The sequence below is a fragment of the Jaculus jaculus genome, chromosome 6 (genome assembly GCF_020740685.1).
Source record: "Jaculus jaculus isolate mJacJac1 chromosome 6, mJacJac1.mat.Y.cur, whole genome shotgun sequence".
In the NCBI taxonomy this organism is placed as follows: domain Eukaryota; kingdom Metazoa; phylum Chordata; class Mammalia; order Rodentia; family Dipodidae; genus Jaculus; species Jaculus jaculus.
The window spans coordinates 160,594,538-160,615,925 of record NC_059107.1 but is presented as its reverse complement, the minus strand read 5'-3'; the positions used below and the strand labels follow the sequence as shown (position 1 = coordinate 160,615,925).

Genomic DNA, 21,388 nt, shown 5'->3' with positions numbered 1-21,388 from the left:
TAATATAATAAAAAAGGTCACCTGAGGTAACAATTTTGTAAAGTATATGATAATTTTAAAGAGAATGTAACCTTGGGTCGAAATCCTGATTCCGTGTCTCTTGCCATGTGCCCTTGAGCAAGTGCCTCCCTTCCACAGCCTCATCTGTGAAGAGGACAACAATGTCCCTGCAGACTCATCCCACAGCACAGCCACGGACTCCTGGGGCTGTTTCATTTCGAGCTTATTACAAGGAAGTAAAATGCTGAAGCCAGCTTCTCAGACACACTGTCACTTCAAGTGTTCATGATTCAGAAAGCTAGTGGCTACCACGCTGGGCAGCATCGGTATGAAAATTTTTACCACCTCAGAAAGTTCTGGAAAGTACTGAGCTTGGTACTAAAGTGTGGAAAATAAAAAAAATGGAGTCTTTCAGGTATTTATAAGACATGAAAAATCTCAAGCCTGCTGGGAACGTGCCCAGCAAGGACTGGCATGTTAACACGCTCCCCTGTCCCAAACAGCCTTACACACTGAGGTCTGAGAAGGGCTGCATCCAGGCACTGTAGGGCATCACCAGCTGAGACAGGAGGATCACAAGTTTGAGGCCAGTCTGGGCTATATAGCAAGACCCTGTCTCCAAAAGAAGAAGAAGAAAAAAAGGGCCGGACATGGTAGCGCACACCTTTAATCCCAGTACTTGGGAGGCAGAGGTAGGAGGATCACCATGAGTTTGAGGACACCCTGAGACTACATAGTGAATTCCAGGTCAGCACCCCCAAAAAAAGGACAAAAAAGAAATCCCACAAGAGACCATAAGGGGAAACACTCTTCATCAAGAAGCAGCAGCTCTGTGTTGGAGACAATGACGTCAGCCCCTGCCGCTAGCTCCAAGTGGCAATAACATTCCCCAAACCGATTCAGTCCTAGAGCTCCTGACAAGGTTTATGGCGAGCACAGGTGCAGGAGGCTGGCGGGGGAAGGTGGGAGAGTCAGGAAGTGTAGAATCTTCCAGACGTGCAGCTCTCTGCAAACAGGGATAGAAGATGTTAGTTCCGTGCTGGCCAGGATTCCCTGGCTTGTTGATTATTCCTGTGCTGAAATTAAAAAAAAAAAAAAAAAAATCCAGCATGAAAATGACATTTGGAAAAGAAAAAGAGAAAAACCCACGGCTTGTTTCACATCCAAACACTTCTCCGCACATTTCTGAGAAGGACGCGGCAGTGGTGTGCCCGCACGGTGATCCTGTCTCCCCCAGGCCCCGAGAAACCAGCGCGGCGTCTCTTCCACAAGGATGGGGTTCACCTTCACTGTCATCTTGACGGGGTTTAGAATCACTGAGGAGACACACCTCTGGCCGTGGCAGTGGGGACGCTTCCAGAGAGGGCTATCCAAGGAGGGAAGACCCATCCTAAACATGGATGGCACTGTCCCATGGGCTGGGGTCCCAGGCAAAATGCAGAGAAGAAAAGGAACCGAGCAGCTGCACCCCTCCCTCCCTTTCTCTGCTCCCCGCTGGTGGCAGCAGTGGGACGAGCTGCCTCGGGCTCTGCCCGCTGCACCTCCCCCAGCAAGACGGACTGTACCCTCAAACTACGGGCCAGGGTGAGCCCTTCCTTCCCTAAGTTGCTTCCTGTCAAGGCACAGTAATGAGGAAAGTAACACACTGAGCAGAAGCTGCCGAGGGAAGCTTGAAGGTGAGGGGAAGGCTCAGACAGTCTGGAACAACCCAATCCCACCCACCCAACTGCGACCCCGTCCTCCGTCGAGGAGGGGTGCCCCTGTTCTCAACTCCACGTCACCTGGAGGTGGTGTTACTCATTAAGCCTGCATGGCCGGCCGGATCCCAGCCCGTGGCTTCACCTGCTCTTGAGACCCGGGAGTACAGTTAGGGTGCCTGGACCCCTGAAAGGAAAGAGGCGGGAGAGTCTGCACTTGCTAGAAGTCAAAGACCATCTGACTTCTTATCTCTTGCCAAGTTCCCTAGACCTGTTTCTCTACAAGCAACCAGGACCCCTCCCGGGAGAGAGGGCTTTCATAGGATTTAAACGCTGTGGTTGGTCAAGTTCAGCCCCAAAACTTGGTGCCAGGGCTACCCTCTTCCTGAGACAGCCCCTAGCCCTGACCTACCAGCTGTCCCTGTGGCTCACCTGAGCTGGAAGACAGCCCACCACCCTAAGGTTATAAATAGCTTTGCAGGAGGAGGGCAGGCCCTCGGACTGCCTGACCCCTTGGGAACTTCCGGCTGTGGGTAAGTTTTTCGCTCAGCTTGGGGCTGGACCCCAGCCCAGGCTCAGCTGAACTGAGCCAAGGGGAGGGCTCCCCCCAGCCCTTAATTCTCCACATGGGTTCTTTAACCCAGCACCCCACATGGCAGGAGCTCCTTGACTTTCTTTTCTCTCTCTTCTTTCCACATTTCTTTTTTTTTTTAATTTTTATTTATTTATTTATTTGAGAGCAACAGACACAGAGAGAAAGACAGGTAGAGGGAGAGAGAGAGAATGGGCGCGCCAGGGCTTCCAGCCTCTGCAAACGAACTCCAGACGCGTGCGCCCCCTTGTGCATCTGACTAACATGGGACCTGGGGAACCGGGCCTCGAACCGGGGTCCTTAGGCTTCACAGGCAAGCGCTTAACCGCTAAGCCATCTCTCCAGCCCTCTTTCCACATTTCTTTTTCAGACCCTCCACATGGAATCTCTAGCCACATAGGTGCCTTTCCTTGGCTCTGTCCTTTCCTCAATAAATATAATAACTTAGTAATTATCCTTCTCAGTCTCTTTCATTCAAATCTTTGATTAAAATTAGAAACAAACCTAGGGTTTGGGTTTCAAGGACTTTCCTGGACGCCGTGCACCCCGTTACACTCGGACCCATCACCCCCCTTGTTTTTATGACCCCCGAGTGGGAGTCTGGGTGTGTCCCTGCCCACTGTTCCTCGGGCACCTGGTGCGGACCAGCGCCATCAGGCACTCCACAGCAGAGGACCAGGGGCCAGGGGCAGGCGGAGCTTCAGCCCCACCCCCAGGAGCTGGAAGGCCTGTGCCCACCCTTCACCCATCCAAACACTACCCACTGTGTAAGCCCGCCCCAAGTGCCACTTTCTGCATGAAGCGACAACCTTCTGGGCGTGGTCCCTCCTCCATCAGGCCTCTGCTCCTCCCAGCCACCCCTCCACACACACGGACCCCAGAGCTCCTGCCTGCCCTGCTCCCACCACAGCTCCTTCCTGCCCAGGTTGGGCCACACGGGCTCAGCCGGTGACTTCCATTCTGCTCACACTTCACCTCAACAAAGGGTTGTCACAGGGTGTTAGGGTTCCAGGAAAGTCCTTGAACCTCAACCCCTATGTCTGCTTCTGATTTTTGTCCAAGAAGTGAATAAAAAAGAAGACTGAAGCCAGGCGTGGTGGCGCACGCCTTTAATCTCAGCACTCAGGAGGCAGAGGTAGGAGGGTCGCCATGAGTTCAGGGCCACCCTGAGACTACATAGTTAATTCCAGGTCATCCTGAGCCAGAGTGAGACCCTACCTCGAAAAACAAAAAACAAACAAACAAAAAAAAAAGACTGAGAAAGATAATTATTAAACTATTATATTTATTGAGGGAAGTACAGAGCCTAGGAAAGGCAGCCACATAAGTAGAGATCCCACGTGGAGGGCCTGGGAAACCACAGAAGAGAAGAGAGAAGAGAAAGTTCGAGGTCTGCCATGTGGGGAGCTGGAGGGGATAAAGAATGCCCGTGGACAGTAGGGACGAGGCTCAGCCCTCCTCCATCAAACAAAATGTCTCACTGAACCCAGCGGAGCTGCTGCTTTCAGTCAGACTGGCTGACCCGTGAGCCGCAGGGGATCTTCAGCCTCTGCTCCCCAAGGGCCTAGAACTGAGAGGCAGCCAGGTAGCTTTGTCAGGCAACTGGGGTGCCTGGGACCCTGAAAGTAAAAAGCAGGAATGTCTTTGAGCTTTGCTAGCGACCAGAGGGGAAGCTGGCTTCTCCTTATCTCCTGCCTGAAGGAGTTCCCTAGATCTGTTTTTCCACAAACAACCTGAGACCCTCCTGGGGAGGAGGTCCCCTTTCCTAGAATTTAAATCTTATCCTGACACTGTGGTTGGTCAAGTTCAGCCCCCAGTTCAGGGTCATGGCTGGCCTCTTCCTGAGCCAACCAACTCTCTCTCTCTGGTTCATCTGAGCTGAAGGCAAAGCCCACTACAGTAAGGTTAAAAATATGTTTGATGGGCTGGAGAGATGGCTTAGCGGTTAAGCGCTTGCCTGTGAAGCCTAAGGACCCCGGTTCGAGGCTCGGTTCCCCAGGTCCCACGTTAGCCAGATGCACAAGGGGGCGCACGCGTCTGGAGTTCGTTTGCAGAGGCTGGAAGCCCTGGCGCGCCCATTCTCTCTCTCTCCCTCTACCTGTCTTTCTCTCTGTGTCTGTCACTCTCAAATAAATAAATAATAAAAAAATTAAAAAAAAAATATGTTTGAGGGGAGGGCAAGCTCTCTTCACCACTCCTGCACCGCCAGGTTCTGGTGAGTCTCCCCTCATCTCAGCCCAGCTGGACCGAGAGGAGGGAAGAACCCCCCTGATGCCCCTCTTCCCCCTCCTACCCTCCCCCTGTCAGGGCCTCTCGTACTTTCTCTTTTCTCTCTCTAAATCTCTTTTCACATTTCTTCTAGGCCCACATGGGCTCTCAGAGACCACGTGGGTATATTCATTTTCCTTCCCTTGGTTTTGCACTTTCCTAAATACATATAACAGTTTAATAATTATCCTTCTCAGTTTGGTTTGCCCACTTCTTTGGTTAAATGTAAACATGAGCCCTGGGTTTGGAGTTCAAGGACTCTATTCCTTGAGTGTACCAGAATGACAGGTGGGTGTGACCACACCCAGGTGTCCATGCAAGCGCTGGGGAATTAAACTCGGGGCACATCAGGCCTTCCCGTGCACACAGCAGCGCTGACCTGCTGCGCCAGCTCCCCAGCCCCCCGATTAATTTTAGACGGTGTCACGTCAGATACACATATTAAAATTTCATGACTAACTAGTAAATGGATCAAAAACAGAGTACACAATTTCCAAATCAGTAGAGGGGAAAAATGAAACTTCAATCAATTCAAAGAAGGCGGGGGTGGTGTGGAGGACAGGAAGCCTAAATAATGACAGAAAGGGACATGTTTTATACACTGGGAAACACTAAACAAGCAGGTGTTGTTACTCAAATAGGAAAACTCTTGCCAAGACCCTCCCATAGGGAAAGAACCGAGGTGGGGTCCTTGCAGTTAGACCACAGCTAAGCGAGATGGGCTTCAGACGCAGCACAGGGGACAAGCTGAGCAAGGAGCTGACTCGCCTCGCAACAACCCCGCCAGCAGCCCTGGGGGCTCCCTTTCAACTCTGCCTCCCCCGACGCTCAGGTTCCCCGTTTCCCTCTCCCACGGCCCAGGTAGTCCTGTCAATATTCACCTCCAAACTAGGCCCTCCCTCCAAACTGCGTGTGTGTGTGTGTGTGTGTGTGTGTGTGTGTGTGTGTGTGTGTTGAGGCAGCATCTAACTCTAGCCCAGAGTGGCCTGGAACTCACTCTGTAGCCCCAGGCTGGCCAAGAACTCAAAGTAATCCTCCGACCTCTGCCTCCCAAGTGCTAAGATTTAAAACATGCACCACCACACTAGGCTAATTTATACTTTTGATCCATCACCAATACTGAGAAACCTGAGAGAGCCCAGGACTTTCAGAGATATGTACTTGTTCCTTATTTAAACACTATTTGATTTTTTTTTTAAATCTAAAGCAGACATATTTTGGTTTGTAATATTTTTTTAAAAAATGAAAAAACACACTACTATAATATGCTTGACGAGTGAACACACACACGCGTGCGCATACACACACAGAGATAGAGAGAGAGAGAGAGAGAGAGTCTCATTTCCAAAGCCATTCTGTTGTAAATAGATAATTACCACTTTCACACACCTTTCAGGGGGTTTCTGCATTAACATGAGAATACTGTAATTATGGCTGGCCAAAATCACTTCACTACAACCTCCAATCCTAGATTTTTTTCATCTTTATTAGGAGTTAATTTTCTCCCTTTTAGCCCCTAAACACAGCTTGGCTTTGTGTATTCTTTTTGATGAAGAATATAGAAAATTAATTTTTAAATGAATCCAAAACCTTGGCTGTATGAGGCATCGTTCTTTAGTGGAACACAGGTTTCCACTGATACGCCCTTCACGTACCAGGCACACTGGCAATGACGGCTATCCGGAATCACATTGCAGTGCCACCCGCCAGCGCCAGGGCACCAGAAATGACATGACCCCAGAGCTAAATAAATAAATAAATAAAGAGTGGTATGTTCAAAATGCATTGCATACTTCATGAAAATGGCCTTATACAATAACCCAGAATAATAAAATTTAAAAACCTAAAAAGGAAAATAAGTATCAAGAGCCAACTATTTAAAAATAATAATAATAACGTTCAATCCTGAGTCTGCAAGAATAAAGACAGGATCCTGAAAATGGGCAGAATCCGGCCACTGCATGGGGCCCAAGTGCAGGTCAGCCAGAACCCATTTCGCGTCTACTCCCACGGTCAGCATCGACTGCCTGTTAGCTTTCGGGGGGGGAGGGGGAACAGTTGGTGGACGTTTTTCTAAATTGAAGTGACCACGACCACGTCACAGAGTATGTCTTCCTCATTCCCTTAGGGTCCTCACTGGCCCCAGTGAGTCCCCAGGGGACCAGCCTCCCACCCCAGCCCCGCCCAGTGCCGCCCGCCCCACGTTTCCCGTCAGCCAATCCTGTGGATCTCACCTCCTCCTCTCACTCTCCAGGCGCCAACAGGTAGGGGCAGGTAGAGGCAGGGGCTGGGAGGGGCCTGGCTGCTTTGCCAACTTGGATTCCAGCCTGGCTCAGCCCAGGGGCCCCTGCCCGGGGTGATCAGTCTCCACCCAGCAGCCAGAGACACCTAAGCCAGACCTGTCCCTACCTCACCAAAGCCCTTCGCACCCTCCCTAAGACTAGGGCTGCCCTTCACGCGCTCCCGGGCCAGCAGCCCAGAGTACACGACTGGCCCTTCCTCCTCCCCAGACCCGGGCTGGGTCTGCACTGCGCCCCGGCAGCTCACGGCTCAGCTCACAGCCCTCTCTGAGGGGCCTTTGCAGCCTCCTCACACCCTAGTCACTAGCACCTCACCCTGTGCCCAGAGCACTTTCATCCACACAGAACCTCAAGCAATCCTGTGCACCCATCTGGTTTACTGAAGCCACCGGTCACATCCTTGAGCCCACAGGACAGAGACATGTCTGGGTCACAATCGCTGAATCTCCGCTGCCAGGATATGTGTCCCCCGTGCTGAGTGCAGACCCCCGCCCCATCCCCACAGCCGGGGAACACGGTTAGCCCATGCCCAGACTCTGCCGTGGTGAGGCCTGCGGACCCACAGGGCAGCTACAATAGGCAGGGTCTAGATGACCAAGACCCCCCCGAGCCAAGCTTGAGGGTCTCATTCAATTGAAGTAGACCCTTGAGGGGAAATAGGAGGTTGCCTGGCAGACGAGGGCACAGCCAGGAGCTGCAGCAAGTACCCTGGGTGGGACCTGGCAGGAATCATCATAAGGCATGCCAGGCTGCTCCTGCCCACCCAGCCTGACACCATAGTCAGACCCAGGAAACCTGCCCCAGTCCACCCACACTGCCCTGCCCACATTGCAAGTGTGAATCGACTCTGCCACTCTGGAGGGCCAACTGGTGACAAGACGCCTCTCCCAGGACAGTTGAGAGTCCCATCTGCTTTTGAGGCCTGAGCCCTAGCTCCTATGTCCACAAGAAACACACACACACACACCCCTTTACAAGCACCTGGAGAAGGGGTCACATTCGTGTCCTGGCAGATGGGAAGGATGGGGTAAGAAATAATGAAGGAATGAGACAGAAGTGGGAACTTGCCCAACTTCCGGGGACAGAACGCCATGGAGCTCCTCCCATCCCAGTCCAAGGCTGGCCTCTCCTAGAAGCAAAGGGCAGTAGGGACAGCCCAAAGGGGGACAGCAAAACTTGGAGTGGGGGGATGGTGGCTAAAAGGATGTGGTCAACCACCAGCTAAACCTGAAAAAAATGTTTTCCTGGGTTTGGAGAGATGGCGTAGCAGTTAAAGCGCTTGCCTGCGTTGCCTGAGAACTCAGGTTCGAATCTCCAGGTCCCACGTAGCCGGACGCACAGTGACGCAGGCGCACAATGACGCATAGGCACACAAGGGGGCGCACACATCTGGGGTTCATTCACAGCAACTGAAGGCCCTGGAACGCCCATTCTCTCTCCTCCTTCTCTTTCTCTCTCTCTCTCTCTCTCAAGATTAAAAAAATATGTATTTAAATGTTTTCCTCAAATAATCATCATCTCTAGACTGTGAGCTTCCCCGCACTCCTGCGGGGCAAAGGCAAGCCCCCCTGCTCCTTCCAGACCCCTCACACAAGCAAAGGGGCAGAATCTGCGGCCCAGAGCCAGACACAGACACACAGCAAATGAGGCAAGACCCGCACCCCGCCTTGAGCGAGCACTGCGGGCCCCGTCCTCGCCCTCCCTCCTCACGGATTTTAATTAAGGGTTTACTTGCAAAAGACCGAGCTCTGTTTAACTAAATCCTTGGACCCTTTTTATATTGTCTTCTATATCATTTTATGCTACGGCGCCAGGAAAAAAAGTTAATTATAACTTCTAAATACTCCATTAAGGGGCCCTGCCTGATTTTGCGAAGGGCAGTGCAGCTCAATGAACTAGTTCCTCAGACACCTCCCAGCTCTTGCCCTCCTTTCTTCCACTCATCCAGCCAAGCACCCTCGGGGGAGCCGAGCTGGCCCGGTGCCCATCTTCAGCCACTCAGGGGCTCACATGTGATCCTGCAGGACAAAAGCCAGCAAGGTGGGAGGGCTCCCTCAGGTGCTCGCGCTGGCTCCACAGGTGATATGAGTGACCGGAGGGAAGGGGTCAGCAGGCCACCAGGTGAGGTGACGTGTGGGCAGGACTAGACAGGTGGCACTGGACATCAGCTTCCAGGGTTAGAAGAGGGGCCACGGGTTTCCGGTTGGAAAGGTCTAGGGTGCTACCTGGGGAGCTGCAGATTACTACACAGGGCACAGGGATGGGTCGGTGTGGGGTTCAACAAGCCTGGTGTCCTGAGGACATCCCTGAGGAGAGGCAGGGCTAAGTCTGAACCATCACCGGCTGTGGGGAGAGCTGGGGGCATCCTGCTGGCCTGGCTGGGAGAGAGGGCTTGGGGGTGTGAGTGGTTGACGCGTGGGATGAAGGCAGTTGAGAGGGCAAGCCTGAGAGAAGCCCTCCTCGTGGGGCAAGAGAATGAGGAGCTAAAGAGGTGACAGGGAAGGCCCAGGGGAGACCCGGGAGGCGGGGCCAGCGCTGCAGTGCCCTCAAGGTGCCACGAGCAAAGACCAGAGGCAGGGATGCGGAGAGATCTGCCGGCATGCTCTGTTATCCTGCGACATTTGGGGGCTGAGGCCTGGACAAAGGCTTTAGAGCCCTGGGTCCCCAGCCAGAGGAGGCCTGCCTGGCACTTGCCAGTCACCGATCACAAGCTTCCTGGTGTCCTACGAGTCCAAGCTGCGGGCAAATGGTTCTCACAGAAGGGCAGCAACTGCATGAGGGTTGGCACTGCCGCCCAGAAAGGGTGTGGAGGGCAGGGCTAGGTGCTGTGCCCAAAGCCATCACCTTGGGCTGTGGGGTCACTGGGTGTTCAGCACCTCCCCAGGCAGCCCTGACCTAAGGGGTGGATGCACATCTTCCTGGACCAGGACTCCTGGGTCAGCCAGAGCCCGCTGCCTTCACCTCCTGGCCTCAACCTTGGGACTCCAACTCAGCCCTCAACCCGAGATGCGCAGATCAATCCCAAATCCATAGGGTGACAGGGTTCACGTGAGTCTGCAACCTCAAAGGCCCCTCCACTGCTGTTCCAACCTGCAGCTGTCAGATACCTGGTCCCAGCCGCAGGAGGGTGTCCACAACCCAGATCATGGCTTCTGCCCTTTCCTCTCAACAGAGCCTCCTGGGTCAAGGCAAGAAGAAGCCTTATCACTGCCCCAGGGACAAAAGGTCTACTGGAGACCACAGAGCACTCTGCCCCTGCAGGCTAGTGCCACCTCATGCCCTGCGTGGAGAGGGAGGGACCACTATGCACAGCAGTGCCAAAGGCTCCACAGACAGCCAGTTCCATGGAGTAAGTAGGAATCCCCCAGAGGAGAAAGGAGGAGAGGGGTAGGCACAGACCAGCACGCAGGGGCTCCAGCCATGCCGACAGGCACAGGACGGCTGATATGGGAAGTAGTTGACAGGTCTGCATAAGGAGGTTGGCAGACTTAGCTATGGTCACATAGAAGAAATAGGGGTGTTGAGCTCATTGACATCCAGGTTTGAGCTCCTAACCTTCACAGGGACTGCCCCACACAAAGAAAATGGAACAACCCATGGGGACTCCATGCTGCATGCTGGTCATCACGCCACAGACTGTAAGAAGGAGGGGGTCTCCCAGTGACTGTGAGGAGGAAGGGTCTCCAGTATGTTGACTGTGAGGAGGAAGGGTCTCCAGTACACTGACTGGGAGGGGGAAGGGTCTCCAGTACACTGACTGGGAGGGGGAAGGGTCTCCAGTACACTGACTGGGAGGGGGAAGGGTCTCCAGTACACTGACTGGGAGGGGGAAGGGTCTCCAGTACACTGACTGGGAGGGGGAAGGGTCTCCAGTACACTGACTGGGAGGGGGAAGGGTCTCCAGTACACTGACTGGGAGGGGGAAGGGTCTCCAGTACACTGACTGGGAGGAGGAAGGGTCTCCAGTACACTGACTGGGAGGGGGAAGGGTCTCCAGTACACTGACTTGAGGAGGTCATACTAAAGGTCGTTACTCTTTAATTTCTTGTCTGTCTGGAGGTGGCCTGCCTTGAAGCCTCAATGTGAACCTGAGATCAGGAGGGGAAGAGCTGTCATGTTCCTGGAGACACTAGAATGCTGAGTGACCAGGAACGTCCCTGCCATGCTGACCACCCCTCCTGGACACCGTGCACTCAACACCATGAACACTGCCCGTATTTGGCACCGGAACAGTGCACACTTCACTTCCTTTAAGTACTCAGGATGAAAGAGGAAAACAATTATCCCAACTCAGCCACCTAGACATCAAATCTGGAACCTTCTGAGATCTTGTTCATTTATGATGCCTCTATTCTGACTCTACTATCCAGAACAGCTGGCTCTCCCCAACGAGCAGGGCTTCGAATCCATCTCTGGAGGCCAGGATGGCAAAGGGAGCCTGGTCACCATGTAAAATGAGGGTGTGTGGCTGATTGAATCACCCAGGCAGATAGCGGATTTGACAGCCAAGTCCATACGCCGGCTTCATCCCGACAACGAGAGGGGCAACAGAGAGCATGGCTTCAGAGCCCTACCACGCAGGTTTGAATCCCACCTCTGCCACGTGCAGGCACACCGTGTGACCTCGGGCACGATTGTTTGCTGCTCTGGGTCTTGCTGTCTTCCCTACCTTGTCAAAGGAATCTGACAATAGCTGCTCCCTCGATCCAGAGTCAGGATGACATGAGTTAGTGCCACGCACAGAGGGCACTGCGGTGTGATTGGCACGTTATGGTGGCCATCAAAATGCAGGCTCTGTGCACACACGTGCCTGGCCAGCTGTGCCCAGCAAGCCCACATCCCATGTCTCAGCTAGAACCTCCAAGCCCCGGGGACTTGGGTCACCAGCCCAGGACTGTCTGTGCAGCGGCACAAGCGTCACAGGTCAGCCGCCAGTGGAGTCCCAGTGGGTGAGCTCTGCTCTCACGTGCAAAGTGCTGGCCCCGCCCAGGGGTGGAGGGCAGCTCCTGGCTCCTCTGCAGCCCCTCCCAGCCAATGACAGCCCTGACCTCTGCAAAAGGACAAGGCTTGGGGAAAGGAAGTCTCAGGAGGCCACACTTTCCACCAAAATGACCCGGCACACCGCAGCCCTCCCCAACCACCCTGTAACCCGTACTGCCAGCCTCTGCCAGAAACTCCCTGCTGCAAGGTGGCCGGTGGAGATCTTCCTAAGATGCCACCTCCCGTACCTGGCCAAGGAGGACCTCCTGTCTGTCAACACGGCAGCAGGTGGGACAAGAACCACCCTGGACGCAGAGTCCCCCCCGGGGGGGGGGGGGATGACGCGTGGCTAGGGGCAGGGTCTGTCACTGGCCTTGGCTCAGCCATCGCCCACACTAGCCTTCATGTATTGCAGCCCAGCGTGACCAGGATTAGAATTTCCCGTTTACAAAAATCAATATTTAGAGCACCAAGCCTGCCAAGAAGAGGAGAAGCCTTGCTTGTAAATATTTGTCTCGGCTGGCAGAGCTAGGCCTCTCGCTCACCGTGGTGCCCGCCTTGCAGCTGGCCCTCTGCTCTGCAGCTCCCCGCCAACAGGACGCCCTGAGGAGGAGGAGGGGGCCGGCTGGCAGCCACGGGGGGACCGGTAGGCAGCACCCACATTTTCAGGAGAGCAGGCCTGTGCGGAGGGCCGCCCAGGGCCATCCATCTGTCCCCAACGCAGAACCAGAGATGCTTCTCTGTGAGAGTCCTCTGGATCTGAACAAGTGAATTTACCCACAGGGAGACCAGGTTTGTCTTTCTTATTTTGGAAAAAAAAAAAGCACGGAGACAAACCCTTGGAAGCATGCTTGCAGATCCTCTCCCACCACAGCCCTGCGTGCACCAGGCTCTCCCTGCAGCTGCCCACCAGAGAAGCCCACATCTGGTGGCTCCCTGTGGGCACCAGGGGCTACACAGCAGGTATCCCCTCACTGGAGGCCGAGCTGGTACAAACACGCACCGACTGAGAGCCTGACTCGGTATCATTGTTTCCAAAGTCACTCATTCATTCATGCATGTGTCCACTCCGCCATCCATCCACTCACCAGTTGTTAGGCACCTGTGCCCGGCACTCAAGACTACATGCAGGCAGCCCCAAGAGCAAAGTACCTTCGTGCGAGGGGGTGGTCTCCCAGAACAGAGGAGCCTCCCACACACAAGTGGGAAGTCACGCTCGTGACAAGTGTTGACAGGGGAGGTCCCAGGCGGAGACAGGAAAGGGCTACGATTCCATCCAAGAGGCCATGGGAGGCTCAGCAGAGCGAGCAGACAGGAAAGGATCTGGGGGGGGTGGCGGGGGGCGCCGAGCGGCACAGGGAGGAAAGGCCACAGGGAAGAGGGCAGTCTCGGGAGCCCAGTCCACTGCCTTCCCTCCGGCCCAGCTCACGGGGACCTACCCAGCCATTCGTTGAATTTCTTCACCTCACTCGGGAGCCCCAGCTCTGTGAAGTCCCCGGCATGGATGAGCACGTCACCGTAAGGCATCTGGATGGGATCCGTCCTTGAGTGCGTGTCAGACACACAGACAAAGCGTGTGTAGCCAGGTGGCTTGGGAGCATCATGAGGCACCGGGTCCACCCTGTGGGGAGAGGAGACACTGGAGGTCATGAGGGCCGGGGTGGGGGGGGGGCATGTCCCCAGGATGGAGACAGAGCTGCAGCCCACACACAACCCAGCAAGGTAGGTCACACCCAAGTACACGTGGGACAAGGGGTCAGCCTTCATTGCGCTTTGTCCCTTGTGCCTCAGTTTCCCCTCTGTACCATGATGTGATGGTTCATCTTTATTGTCACCATAACAATATCTAGAATCACCACAGAAACACAGTTCTGGGTGTGTCTACGAAGGTGTTTCCAGAAAGTTTAACTGAGGAAGGAAGACCCACCCCAAATGTGAGGGACAGCACCCCATGAGCAGGGGTCTTGGACCAAATAAAAATTTCTGGGGGCTGTAGAGACAGCTTAGCAATTAAGGTGCTTGCCTGTGAATCCTAAAGACCCATGTTCGACTCTCCAGGTCCCATGTAAGCCAGACACACAAGGAGATGCAAGCACGCAAGGTCGCACATGCGCACAAGGCGACGCACACATCTGGAGTTCACCTGCAGTGGCTGGAGGCCCTGGCACACCAATTCCCTTTCTCTCTCACACACTCTATCTCTCTCTCTGATAAAAATAACAACAAAAAGAAAAGGTTCTGGGCTAGAGTGAGACCCTACCTCAAAAACTTTTTTTTTTTAATTTATTTGAGAGCGACAGACACAGAGAGAAAGACAGATAGAGGAAGAGAGAGAGAATGGGCGCGCCAGGGCTTCCAGCCTCTGCAAACGAACTCCAGACGCGTGCGCCCCCTTGTGCATCTGACTAACGTGGGACCTGGGGAACCGAGCCTCGAACCGGGGTCCTTAGGCTTCACAGGCAAGCGCTTAACCGCTAAGCCATCTCTCCAGCCCCTCAAAAACCTTTTTAAAAGTGCTGAGCACCAGCACTGGCCACTGTGCCTCCTCACTGCAGACAGGACGTGCCCAGCCTCGCGTCGCTGCCGCCATGCCTCTCCCACCGTGATGGACAACGTCCCTCCTAAACCTTGAACCTTAAAAATAAAAATAAGCGCTCCCGGCAGGCACGGTGGTTCACGCCTTTAATCCCAGCACTTGGGAGGCAGAGGTAGGAGGATCGCCGTAAGTTCAAGACCACCCTGAGAGTACATAGTGAATTCCAGGCAGTCTGGGCTAGAGTGAGACCCTTCCTTGAAAAAAACAAACAACAAAAAAAAGCCCTCCCTCAGGACTGCTTACAATGCACTCTTCCAGACACAAAATGGCCTGTATATCCATGACCTCTCAGTGCCTGGCACTACCTACTCAAGACCTCACAATAGGAGGGAAATATGATGACATCAAAATAAAGGAAAGACTGATTGTAAGGGGAGGGGATTCAATGGAGGGTGGATTTGTGAGGGGAAGGGAATTATCATGGTTTATTGCCTATACCGATGGAAGCTGTCAACAGAAAGTTTAAAAGAATAAGCCCTTCCTTCCCTAAGTTGCCTTTGTCAGGTATGATGTCACAACAACAAGAAAGTAGCTACAGCATGTGGGACCGCGGAGGGCCTGGGCACCATGCCCACGTGCAGCCGAGTTGTTGCAGCCTTGTTCTTACAGCCAACCTGCTCTGACCAAAGCAGGACTTCCCAGGTTTGTTCATAACCACGGGCCCCATGCGGTTTTATTTTTCACTTTATTTATTTTAGAGAAAGAGGCAGAGAATGGGTGTACCAGGGCTTCTAGCCACTACCAACAAACTCCAGACACATGTGCCACCATGTGCATCTGGCTTATGTGGGTGGGTACTGGGGAATCGAACCTGTGTCCTTAGGCTTCACAAGCAAGTGCCTTAACCACTAAACCATCTCTCCAGCCCCCACATGTAGTTTTAATACCGCAGAAACAGTGTCTGTCTATCTTTGTGCTGTCTTCCTGTTTGTCGATGCTTTGAATAAAAGTCAGATTTCTTTTCAGCCTCCCACAAACTAGCTTTCACCCCTGGGGGGTGCTATTGCCCCACTGAGAATGTGCGGCCTGAAGTCCATTGAAGAGAACAGGCCTGGAGCCCGGCAGCGTGGGGAGCCAGGTGGCAGTGTGTCATAAACACACTCCGGCAGGCGATTCTTCAAACCTGACACAACCTGGTCATGTTGACACCAAGAGCTTTCTGGTTGTATAAGACAGCACCCCTGGAATCAGAGGACCGGGCTCCCAAGCCTGTCACTTAGACGTGACCTCAAGCAAAACACACAGCCTGGGTTAGCACATCCCTGAAATAAAGCCACCTCCCCAGGCAGAAATGGTTGGGAAATGAGAAGGAACAGCACCCATGAAGATCCGTGTTCTCTGGAGCCTTCGCGCCCTGTGGCCACTGCGTCTGATCCAACAGGTAGCCCAGTGCCCCCAGAGCGCAGTGCAGCCAGGCTGAGAACCTGGCCCTGGCGCCGGGCTCCTGGTCCCGGGCTCTTCTCAGCACACGCCCCCGCCTCCTCAGCTAAATGACTTCACCAGGCTCAAAACGCTTAAAAACAACGCAATGACATTTCAACAAGCAGCTCTCTCCAAATGAGTATGCCGCTCGAGGAGTTGTGTTTAAATCTAATTATGCGGCAAACCAAACGCGGTACCGTATCAGTTACATAAATACTTTTAAAGACATCTTTCTAATTATCCTTTTTTTTCAGACAATATACTTCGAAGAAATTTAATTAACACCTTATGAGAGAGAGGGTTCAGCATGCTAATGTGAAGGAGCATCGACGCTGGGTACGCACAGGAGGAGGCCCCAAGACAGCTTCTCCCGGCTCCCACGGCATCACATGCTGGACCGAGTGCATGTGGGGGTTACTAAGCCACGACAGAAAACCAAAAGGTCAAGGTCAGGGCTGGGCCAGACTAGGGAAAACAAGAGAACCCCCTGGCTAGGGAGATGGTTCAGTAGATAAGTGCTGGCCCCCAAGCATGAATTCCTCAGTTCAGATCTCAAGAACCCACATAAAGCCAAAGGATGGAGTACTAGTGTGTGTAATCCCAGCACTCCCACGGTGAGGAGAGAGGCTGAGACAGGAGGATCTACCAGAGGCATGTGGGTTAGTTAACCTGGCAAAGGGAATGGTTTAACAAGAAACCCCACCTCAAACAAGGTAGAAAGCGGTGATTGACACCTTAAATCTGTCCTCTGACCTCCCTCCACAGGCACGCGCCCACTCACACACGTGAACATGTACACACACACACACACACACACACACACACAAAAGGAAAATTCCCAAATGAGCCAGTAATGACCAGACAAGGAAGACTGACACTGTCCCTCTCTCCATTCATTCATTCACTCACTCACTCATTCATTCAGCAAAACACATCCTGAGCATCCACACTGCTCTAACCCCTGAGCTCACCAGGGCCACAGGGATGACCGTGCTTGCCCCCGGCCCCCAGACACACACACTAGGAGCTCATGAGTTGATCAACTAGCTCTGTCCTAACAGGGACCGTGCGGCTTCCAGCCACGATAGGCCAGCAGAGGCTTGGGACCAGAAGACACCCTAACCTGATCGGAGTTCCTGGAAACTCCCAGAAGGAGGCGATGTGTGAGTGGGTCTAGAAGCGAAACCTGCCAGCAGGTCCTGTGTTCTCTGGGACCTCTGGCACCTCCTCTCCAAGACAGTTTTACAGGTCGCTGGCAGGGCTCCCCCGTGCGCTCTGCCCGTCCCCGACACACCTCATTGGACCGAGGGCAGCCAATCGCTACTGGGCTATCAGTCTGGCACAGGAATTCAGGCAAGCCAATCAAATCCATTTGTTCATTCACATTCATACATTCATATTCATTCTCTCTTTCTCTCTCTCTCTCCTGCAAAGTGACAAAGGCCATATCAAAGAGAGAGGAAGAGGGGAGAGACCGCATGTGATGTAGACAGGGCCTGGCAGTCTGTCCTTGAGAGGTGGCCTGGCTGACGGAGAGCCCCAGCTCCCACCACCAGCAGGAGCCAGGGGCCCTTGCGGCGGGGCTGCTCCTGGAGCAGAGCTCTTTAATTAACTCTGCCTTACTTCTCTGCAGCCCGAGGCTTCGAGCACAGTGAAGATGCAAACCTGGAGATCCCAGAGGGAGAACTAAAGCCTCTCATCGGCACTCAGTCCTCCTCCGGCGATTTGGACTGCAACAAACGCTCAGACGTGAAATGAATTTGCTGGTTCCCAGGCACCAAACACTCTGCGTTCACCCCAAGCCAGACTATCTGATCCAAATGCCAGACACCTGCCCGGTGTGAGGGGTGCACCTGGGGAGGGGACACCCACAGAGGGCACCCATGGGAGCACCCACAAACCTGCCAGTGTTTAGAAATAAGGAAAAGAACAAGAGACACAGGGACAGCCTAAGAGAGGGCATCGCTGGAGTCCTTGATCCAGGTAAGCCTGAGCCGGACCCGCACCAGGACTTACCAGCTGATCCAGCAGAGTGCTGAGCCGGTAGATGCCTTTCCATCCCTAAGGCGATTCAAAACGAACTGAACAACAGCCCGGGGACTAAGCAACTATGGTCTGGAATGATAAGTTTCAGGCCCACGGTCCTAGTGAAAGGGTAGATTTGAAACCAGAGCCTCACAACAGCAATTTAAGCATCTAATCTCAATGCCTTCTTGTGATTAAAAAAAAAAAAAAAAAAAAGAGCCGGGTGCATGCCTTTAATCCCAGCAGTCAAGAGAGAAAGGGAGGAAGGGCAGAAAGGAAGAAGGAGGGAGGGAGGGAAGGAAAAGGAAGGGGAAAAGAAAAAAAAAACAGAAGAGGAGGGGAGAAGGGAAAGGTAGATTATTTTTCAGCCACATTCTATACAGACCAGATGTAAGGTACTAAAACAAATGCTCTTTCTTTCCTGGAGCCAAAACCAACTTCCCTGCGGCTCCTGCCCGCTAGGGTGTCTCACAGCCCCCAAACCAGTCCCGGCCTCCCGCCAGCCTAATGCTCAACCACCCCATGGGAATGAGGGCAGCAGAAACTACACAGGCGAGGATCATGGCCTCAGGTACCCAGACCCAGGCTGGCATTGGGCTTGGTGACCCTCATTGTACCCACCCTCCCGGGCTTCAGTCCACTTTGTGGGGTCCTTGTGAGTGGGGACAGAGTGAGGAGGTCAGGTCTCATTTCCTCAGCTCAGAGCCCTGATGCCAATATCCCACAGTGGCCCCGCCCTTGGCTGTCTGGCACCAAACACCCACACAAGTGCTGTCCTCAATCAGTGCAATCTTGGAGAAGTCCAAGATGCCTAAAATGCATCCAGCCATTTGACCAGGCATTAGCGACATTGTTTAAGGCTTTTAAAAATGGAGAAACTGGGCTGGAGAGATGGCTTAGTGTTAAGGTGCTTGCCTGCGAAGCCTAAGGACACATGTGTGACTCTCCAGATCCCATGTAAGTCAGACACACAAAGGTGAGGCAAGAGCAAGGTCACACATGCCCACTAGGTGACACAAGTATCTGGAGTTTGATTTCAGTGGCTGAGGCCCTGGCACACCAATTCTCTCTCTCTCTCTCTCTCTCACTCTATCTCTCTCTAAAATGAATTTTAAAAAAATTTTTGGTTTCTTTAAGGTAGGGTTTCACTCTAGCTCAGGCTGACCTGGATTTCACTCTATAGTCTCAGGGTGGCCTTGAACTCACAGTGATCCTCCTATCTCTGCCTCCCGAGTGCTGGGATTAAAATAAAATAACTAATTTTTTTTTTTTTTTTTTTGGTTTTCTAAGGTAGGGTCTCACTCTAGCTCAGGCTGGCCTGGAATTCACTATGTAGTCTCAGGGTGACCTCATGGCGATCCTCCTACCTCTGCCTCCCGAGTGCTGGGATTAAAGGTGTGCGCTACCACGCCCGGCTTTAACTAAAATTTTTTTTTGTTCATTTTTTATTTATTTGAGAGTGACAGAGAGAAAGAGACAGAGAGAGAGAGACTGAGAACGGGCGCGCCAGGGCCTCCAGCCACGGAAAACGAACTCAGATGTGTGCGCCCCCTTGTGCATCTGGTTAACATGGGTCCTGGGGAACTGAGCCTCGAACCGGGGTCCTTAGGCTTCACAGGCAAGCACTTAACCGCTAAGCCATCTCTCCAGCCCCCAACTAAAATTTTTAAAAGGAGTAAACTGAGGACCATGGACAGGCAGTGGCTGACTGGCTTCGCATCACACCCCTGCCCCGACTCACTGCCCTGTGCTCTTTCTAGGAAGCACAGAATCCAGGGTGACCCTGCCCACACTGGGCCTCTGCGCCCCAGGCCTGCACGTCCCCACCTCCCAGCCCCGTGGTCTGGCCAGCCGCCACGGCCCACTCCACATGCATTCATACTTCTGGACCTCCTGGATCCCAACACTCTTCTGGGCTTGTTCCTGACCTACCCCACCCTCCCTTTCCCTTCTTCACATCTGCTGGGCCAGGGCCAGGCATGGTAGAGGGCAGATGCCCAGGAACCTGTGCCACTTTTGAACATGTGAGCAGGACCAACACACATGCCAGGAAGGTGGCTCTGAGAACGCAGGGCTGGGGCGACGGGTCTTGTCACGGAGGTCAGAGAAGGCCTCCCTAAGGAAGTGACCTCGGAGGTTAAATATAACCAAGAGCTGGAAACGCAGAGGGAACAGCATGTGCAAAGACAGACCTGAGGCAAAAGGGTAAGTGAAAGGTTCTGGAAACCGGAAGCAGCTACTGTGTCTGATGCCCAGGGATACAGGGAATGCTGAGAGCCCCATGTCTCCCAGGCTTGCGCCCTGCACTGCCTCACCACAGCTCCGAGCTGAGCCCGCTGGCCCCAAGCTTCTCAGCCAGTGGACAGGCGGACGCTGACAGTGCCAAGGATCATTTGCTTTTCTTCCAAGGTCTCCACTCCCTTTTAGTGGAGTTCCAGGGTCAAGGGCAGAAGGGCTCCTCCTAACCTGACTGTCCTTGCCCTCCTCCTGCATTCCCTGGCACGTAAACGCAGCCGAAGGAGCCCAGAGGGTCTTTCAGAGGCTGACCCATGTCACCACAGTGACTTCTAAAGGGCGGGCAGCAGGAAGAGCTACTATGCCCAACACCAAGCATCCCCACTCCAGGCACCTCCATGGCAGACACCCCATAATTCTGACACTCAACGCTCTCACCGCCCACCACCCCAGCTGCCCGTTCTGGAGCCTGGCGCCTGGAGGACTCTTGTGAGCCCTTCTCCCAGGTTGCTCACGCCCAGCTCCAGGGTGCAGAGGCAGAGGTCCCAGCTGCAAAGAGTCATCCCTCAGACAAAGGATGCCTCTGTCCCTCACCCCACCCCCAGGGTCTCTGGGGCGACCACATAAATCACACAGCTCAATCAGAGGCCACATTTGGATTGTCATGGTTGTTATTAAATAGAAATTGTAGATTTATTAAATAAGTCCCCCCCCCCCCCGCTCTCCCCTGCCCCAGAGACAAAGCTCCGGGCAGCGACAAATCACGTGACGGGGATGCCTCCAACCCACATGCCTCTCCGAAAGACGGGGCAGCGCACTTGCCACGGAAACCTGTTCAGCCAAACCCAGCAGCCCGTGGGCCGCCTCTGACGCAGGGCTGGAGTCTGAGTGGATGGGTATCATTCTGTCCGGAGCAGACCCGGAGCACCCAAAGCAGGCAGAGCCTCCCCGAACCCTCTCCCCGCTACCTTCCTGCCTCCACGGCTCTTTTTCTCTGTGGGGTCTGCCCAGCCCAGGCAGGGCCACTGCCCATGACAACTCTACATGGTGGCAGCTGTACGGCTGGGCTGCTCAGAGAGGGGTGAGCACACAGTGACGAGATGCTCTGTCTGAAGATCTGGGGTTCCTCTCATATGTCCCTGCTGGACACAGTTGATCCCAGCTTCAGGCTCCATCACCTCCAATCCCATCAGCAAATGACAGAGACCTGTAGCAGCCCTGCCAGCTGTGAAGCCCCAGAGACCTAAGAAGTGGTTGGCCGAAGATCCAGCGC

The 21,388-nt window shown here is 53.8% G+C and overlaps 1 protein-coding gene across 1 annotated transcript in view; it reads right to left on the bottom strand.

The window, feature by feature from the left end:
• Mpped1 (metallophosphoesterase domain containing 1) overlaps positions 1 to 13,604 on the bottom strand; it is a 63,035-nt gene extending 49,431 nt beyond the window's left edge. The window contains exons 1-2 of the mRNA XM_045152270.1: positions 13,552 to 13,604; positions 13,277 to 13,458 (exon numbers count right to left, since the gene is read on the bottom strand). Of these exons, the coding sequence (XP_045008205.1) occupies positions 13,277 to 13,458; positions 13,552 to 13,604 (235 nt within the window). The remainder of the gene's footprint in view (positions 1 to 13,276; positions 13,459 to 13,551) is intronic.
• Between the last annotated feature and the right edge of the window lie 7,784 nt (positions 13,605 to 21,388).